Source organism: Varanus komodoensis, unplaced genomic scaffold, assembly GCF_004798865.1.
Source record: "Varanus komodoensis strain SLA01 unplaced genomic scaffold, ASM479886v1 scaffold27, whole genome shotgun sequence".
NCBI lineage: Eukaryota > Metazoa > Chordata > Lepidosauria > Squamata > Varanidae > Varanus > Varanus komodoensis.
This window is the reverse complement of record NW_025335701.1, coordinates 11,696,432-11,702,431: the sequence shown is the minus strand read 5'-3', so window position 1 is coordinate 11,702,431 and position 6,000 is coordinate 11,696,432. Positions and strand designations below refer to the sequence as shown.

Sequence of the window (6,000 nt, the reverse complement as noted above, 5' to 3'; positions counted from 1 at the left end):
GTGGCATATTGAGTGTAGCACTTTTACTGCATCGTCTTTTAAGATTTTGAATAGCTCAGCTGGAATACTGTCGCCTCCACTAGCTTTGTTGTTGCTCAGACTTCCTAAGGCCCATTTGACTTCACATTCCAAGATGTCTGGCTCGAGGTCAGTGACCACCACATCGCCATTGTGGTTATCAGGGACGTTAAGCTCTTTCTTGTCTAGTTCCTCTGTGTAATCTTGCCACCTCTTCTTAATCTCTTCTACCTCTGTTAGGTCCCTGCCATTTTGGTCCTTTATCATGTCCATCTTTGCATGAAATGTTCCCTTCATATCCCCAATTTTCTTGAAGAGATCTCTGGTCCTCCCTATTCTATTGTTTTCTTCTATTTCTTTGCACTGTTCATTTAAGAAGGCATTCTTATCTCTTCTAGCTATTCTCTGAAATTCTGCATTCAATTGTTTGTATCTTTCTCTTTCTCCCTTGCCTTTCGCTTCCCTTCTTTCCTCAGCTATTTGTAAAGTGTCCTCAGACAGCCATTTTGCTTTCTTGCATTTCTTTTTCTTTGGGATGGTTTTAGTTGCTACCTCTTGTACAATGTTGCGAACCTCCATCCAAAGTTTTTCAGGCACTCTGTCTATCAGATCTAATTCCTTACATCTATTTGTCACCTCTACTGTATATTCATCAGGGATATGATTTAGGTCATACCTGAGTGGCCTAGTGCTTTTCCCTACTTTCTTCCAATTTAAGCCTAAATTTTGCAATGAGAAGCTCATGATCTGAGCCACAGTCAGCTCCTAGTTTTTACTGACTGTATGGAGCTTCTCCATCTTTGGCTGCAGAGCACATAATCTGATTTCTGTGTAGACCGTCTGGTGCTGTCCATGTGTAGAGTCGTCTCTTGGGTTGTTGGAAAAGAGTGTTTGCTATGACCATTGTATTCTCTTGAGAAAATTCTACCAGCCTGTGCCCTGCTTCATTTTGTATTCCAAGGCCAAACTTGCCTGTTATTCTGGTTATCTTTTGGCTTCCTACCTTAGCATTCCAATCCCCTGTGATGAAAATAATTTTTTGGAGTTAATTCCAAAAGGTGTTGTAGGCCTTCATAGAACCGGTCAACTTCAGCCTCTTCAGCGCCAGTGGTTGGGGCATAGGCTTGTGCTACTGTGATGTTGAATGGTTTGCCTTGGATTCGAATTGAGATCATTCTATCATTTTGGAGATTGTATCCCAGTACTGCTTTTCCTACTCTTTTATTGACTATGAAGGCTACTCCATTTCTTCTGAGGGATTCTTGCCCGCAGTAGTATACCTGATGGTCATCTGAATTAAATCCACCCATTCCTGTCCATTTTAGTTCACTGATTCCTAAGATGTCAATGTTCAGTCTTGCCATCTCTTGTTTGACCACATCCAACTTGCCTTGAGTCATGGATCTCACATTCCAGGTTCCTATGGAGTATAGATCTTTGCAGCATCGGACTCTCCTTTCGCCACCAGATACATCTGCAACTGAGTGTCCTTTCGGCTTTGATCCAGTCGCTTCATTCTTTCTGGCGCTACTAGTACTAGCCCTCCGCTCTTCCCCAGTAGCACATTGGGCACCTTCCGACCTGAGGGACTCATCTTCCGGCATCATATCTTTTTGCCTTTTGGTACTGTCCGTGGGGTTTTCATGGCAAAGAGGCTGGAGTGGGCTGCCATTTCCTTCTCCAGTGGATCACGTTTTGTCGGAGCTCTCTGCTATGGCCTGTCCGTCCTGGGTGGCCCTGCACGGCAGAGCTCACAGCTTCATTGTGCTACACAAGCCTCTTCGCCACGACAGTTACATAGGGTCCTCCTGTGTGTGCCCAGAAGCTGCAACTACTCCTCTGTGGCAAAAGTACGAAGCAGAGTTTATACGTTTTCTAGGGAGCTTTTCCTCCTCTGTGGTTCACGTGCTCTTGCTGTCCGTGCTCCTGTCCTGCCCTCGTTCTGCCTTGTGGACCAGCTCCATCAGCACACGGGCTGGCACACAAATGTGAAAACAAACAAACCAGCCCCAGAGCAGGAATGGAATCTGCCAATTTCTGTCTGCAGATTAGGGGCTGTATTACCGAGTAGTGACAAAGCCACGAATTTGCAGAAATTCAGGCTGGAGAGAGCCATTTCTGTGAGAGGAAAGCCTGAATCATTTGCTTGGTGCGTGACTCCATGTTTGAGTGTTGCCCAGCCATTATGAGGCTGAGTGTAACTTACTTGCAATTAGGTTTAATTGTTGCTGTGCTTTTGCTGAGAGAGTTTAAGTATTATAGATTTCGGCCCAAGTTAAATTCAGAAATCCAGTGTAAATGTTCAAACATGAGTTTTGTGTTCTTTCAACAAAATAATTTATTTGCATCGTTTATTCACATGGTCGGTCAAGCAGTTGAAAGTGTGTCGACCCCATCTCAAATGGGGAGGAAGGAAAAAGGCCTTCAGTGGGTCCCCCTGGGGTCAGTGCTGTACCCCAAGTTTGGTCCAGGTCCAGGTTAGATAGACAGGGTGTCGTCAACACAGACTGGGAACAGCCTCGCACGCTCTGCCTTGTGAATGATCTGCCTTAGCAGCATTTCCTGTCATTCCCAGCAAAGCAAGGAAGCCTCACCGCTCGCTGTCCCGAGGCTGCTGCCCAGCCCCCTCAGAGGCTACGTCGCTGCAAACATTTCTCTTGTTTGTTCCATGGAGTGAGCAGAAAGTTCCAAGTGGGCTTAAAGTCCGTCATATTGTCCATATGCAGTTTGGCTCACCAAGACCATGCAGCCCTGAAAGTCTGGTGGTGGTATTAGTGCCCCGAGTAGTCCATCTCCATCCCTGTTCTCGCCTCCCGTCGTGCTGGTCCTCGGGGAGCGTTCCCGCTGCTGTAACTTAGGGCCACCCGCCGCGGGGTCACTTAGTCTTCTCCGTGAAGGTGAAGCTGTAGCACTCACGCTCCGGCTTCCTCTTATGCTGGCTGCCAAGAATGGCATCCAAAGATGGGTGGCAAGTCTGGAGGTGGCCAAGACTTCAAGAAAGGGTTAGGCTTAGGCTGAGAGTATTAGGAATTAGGTGTGTTTTGTTCCTGATTTTGACAGCTCCTCTCGTAGATTCCACACTGCCAGAGCCATCAAGAAGCTGTTTCCCAGTGTGGCCATGTCTTTCTCAAGCCTGCATGGCAGAGTAATGGCTGGACCACGGAGGACCCTCTGGGCCGCAAACAGTTGTGCTTCTTTCAACCCAAGGTACTCTGGAGTGGTGGGCAGGCGATCCTTCTAGAGACAAGGACTGTCTCTGACCAGCCAAGCAACTTCTGGAGTCGCCTGCCAGAGGTTCTTTTGCTCAATGCGAACTCCTTCCCGATAACTAAGTGCTGGCAAATCTATTCTGCTCTGGTCTTTGGGAGAAGGGCAAAGTGGGTGGGCAGCAGTGGCCAGGTTGCGACCTCACATGGATCAGGAAGCGGTACAGGGCTGAAGGCAGATGCACGTCTCTCTGGACCTGACCTGAACGTTCCCTTTCCGTGCAGGCTGCCTTCCCGGACGGGCCTCCCAGCACAAGGCAAGGCGCCTGCCGCATCCAGTAGCGAGACCAGCGCTGTCCGATCCCTTCCGACTGCTCCGGGAACCTCCAGTTCGGTGCCACAAGCCTTTGGCCGCCAGGCGCGGGACGCACAGCCGGGAATCCAGCTCTTCTGAATTGTGCCGCCCGGGCTGAGAAGCTGAAGCCCCTGTTGTGGAAGCCCCGATTCCTTTTCCCCAGCATGTCAGAGAGCTGGCAGCAGCAGCCCCCGCCCCCGCAGCAGCCCCCGCCCCACGCGGGGACGGCGGCCCTCCCGGAGCATCCCATCCCATCGGGCACTGTGGCCGAGAACCCGCTGGGCTGCGCTGTCTACGGCATCCTCCTGCAGCCGGAGCCCAGTGGCCTGCAGCACCATGCCCCGCTGCCCGCCAGTGCCGGGGGGGAGCCGCCCCCCAAGTGCGGGGTCTGCGGGCATGACCTGGCCCACCTCTCCAACCCACAGGAGCACCAGTGCCTGCCGGGCCACGACCGCTCCTTCCAGTGCACGCAGTGCCTGAAGATCTTCCACCAGGCCACGGACCTGCTGGAGCACCAGTGCCTGCAGGTGGAGCAGAAGCCCTTCGTCTGCGGGGTCTGCAAGATGGGCTTCTCGCTGCTCACCTCGCTGGCCCAGCACCACAACGTCCACAGTGGCAGCGCTGCGGTCAAGTGCTCCATCTGCGAGAAGACCTACAAGGCCGCCGCAGCCGCGGCAGCGGGCCCCGAGGAGCCGGCCACCCCACCGCAGCCGGCCGCCCTCAACCGGGCGCCCGCCGAGAAGCCCTACAGCTGCTCCATCTGCCAGAAGCCCTTCAAGCACCTCTCGGAGCTGTCGCGGCACGAGCGGGTGCACACGGGCGAGAAGCCCTACAAGTGCAGCCTGTGCGAGAAGAGCTTCAGCCAGTCCTCGCACCTGGTGCACCACAAGCGCACCCACAGCGCCGAGCGGCCCTACAAGTGCACCGTCTGCGAGAAGGCCTTCAAGCACCGCTCCCACCTGGTGCGCCACATGTACGCCCACTCGGGCGAGGCGCACCTCTTCCGCTGCAACGTCTGCGAGCTGCACTTCAAGGAGTCCGCCGAGCTGCTGCAGCACCCTTGCACGCCCAGCGGCGAGCGCCCCTTCCGCTGCGCCGCCTGCCCCAAGGCCTTCCGGCGGCCCTCCGACCTGCGGCAGCACGAGCGCACCCACAGCACCGAGCGCCCCTTCCAGTGCGACCTCTGCCAGATGAGCTTCAAGCAGCAGTACGCCCTCATGCGCCACCGCCGCACCCACAAGGCGGCCCCCGCCGCCGCCCCACCGGCCGCCGAGCCGGAGCCGCAGGCCGCGCCCTTCAAGTGCGCGCTGTGCGAGAAGGGCTTCGTGCAGCCGGCCCACCTGCTGTACCACCAGCACGTGCACGGCATCGAGAACCTCTTCCGCTGCAACGCCTGCCAGAAGGGCTTCAGCCAGTCCTCGGAGCTGCTGCGGCACCGCTGCGTGCAGAGCGCCGAGCGCCCCTTCAAGTGCGCCGCCTGCAGCAAGGCCTACAAGCGTGCCGCGGCCCTGCAGAAGCACCAGCTGGCCGCGCACTGCGCCGAGAAGCCGCTGCGCTGCACCCTCTGCGAGCGCCGCTTCTTCTCCTCCTCCGAGTTCGTGCAGCACCGCTGCGACCCGGCCCGTGAGCGCCCCCTCAAGTGCCCGGACTGCCAGAAGCGCTTCAAATACGCCTCGGACTTGCAGCGGCACCGGCGCGTGCACACGGGCGAGAAGCCCTACAAGTGCCCCGCGTGCGAGAAGGCCTTCAAGCAGCGGGAGCACCTGAACAAGCACCACGGCGTGCACAGCCGCGAGCAGCCCTACAAGTGCATGTGGTGCGGCGAGCGCTTCCTGGACCTCGGGCTGCTGCAGGAGCACAGCGCCCAGCACACCGCCGCCGAGAGCACCTACCCTGGCGCCCCCTGCCTGCCCTGAGCCCCCGGGCCCCGGCCTCGTGGGGCCCTTCCCCGCCTCTCCCCCCTCGGGGCCCGCCGGGGGGAGCAGCTGCAGCGGGCACGGCCTGCGCTTGTCGGGGGCCCTGCAGTCCGCGGCTGGCGAACCCACGGCGGTGCCCGTGGGAGGGGTCGGATCGGAACGGGCAGCCCATGGGCCTGGCGGCCGGCTCCGGCTCCGGTCCTGCCACGGGTCTCTCCGGGAGCGAGTGGCCACACTGGTGGGGACGTCTCCGCCAGGTGACTCTTGTGGCGGGAGTGGCGCGATGGGCCCCGTGGCGGACAGGCTTGGTGCGCGTGGCCCCCAGGAAGGTGCCGACCCCAGGAAGCCCCCTACCCGTGCCTCTTCGGGAAGTGACCCCGGTGGCCACGCGGCTTCGTTTGCTCCAAGCCCCCTTGGCCGCAGCCCCCTTGACTCCGGCCTGCTCAGAGCGCCCCGTGGCAGAGCGGAGGGTGCAGCCAGAAGAATGTGGCGGGGGGGGGGAAGC

General features: G+C 57.2%; 1 protein-coding gene across 3 annotated transcripts in view; it reads left to right on the top strand.

The window, feature by feature from the left end:
- ZNF319 (zinc finger protein 319) overlaps positions 1-5,532 on the top strand; it is an 8,749-nt gene extending 3,217 nt beyond the window's left edge. The window contains exons 1-2 of one of the 3 annotated variants that reach the window (XM_044434307.1): positions 1,725-3,225; positions 3,510-5,532. In XM_044434307.1, coding sequence (XP_044290242.1) covers positions 3,744-5,495 — 1,752 coding nt within the window. In that variant the 5' untranslated portion in view covers positions 1,725-3,225; positions 3,510-3,743 and the 3' untranslated portion in view covers positions 5,496-5,532. Of the gene's footprint in view, positions 1-1,724 lie in introns of those variants that run through there. The other 2 variants (XM_044434309.1, XM_044434308.1) reach the window with 2 other exon arrangements.
- Positions 5,533-6,000: the final 468 nt, after the last annotated feature.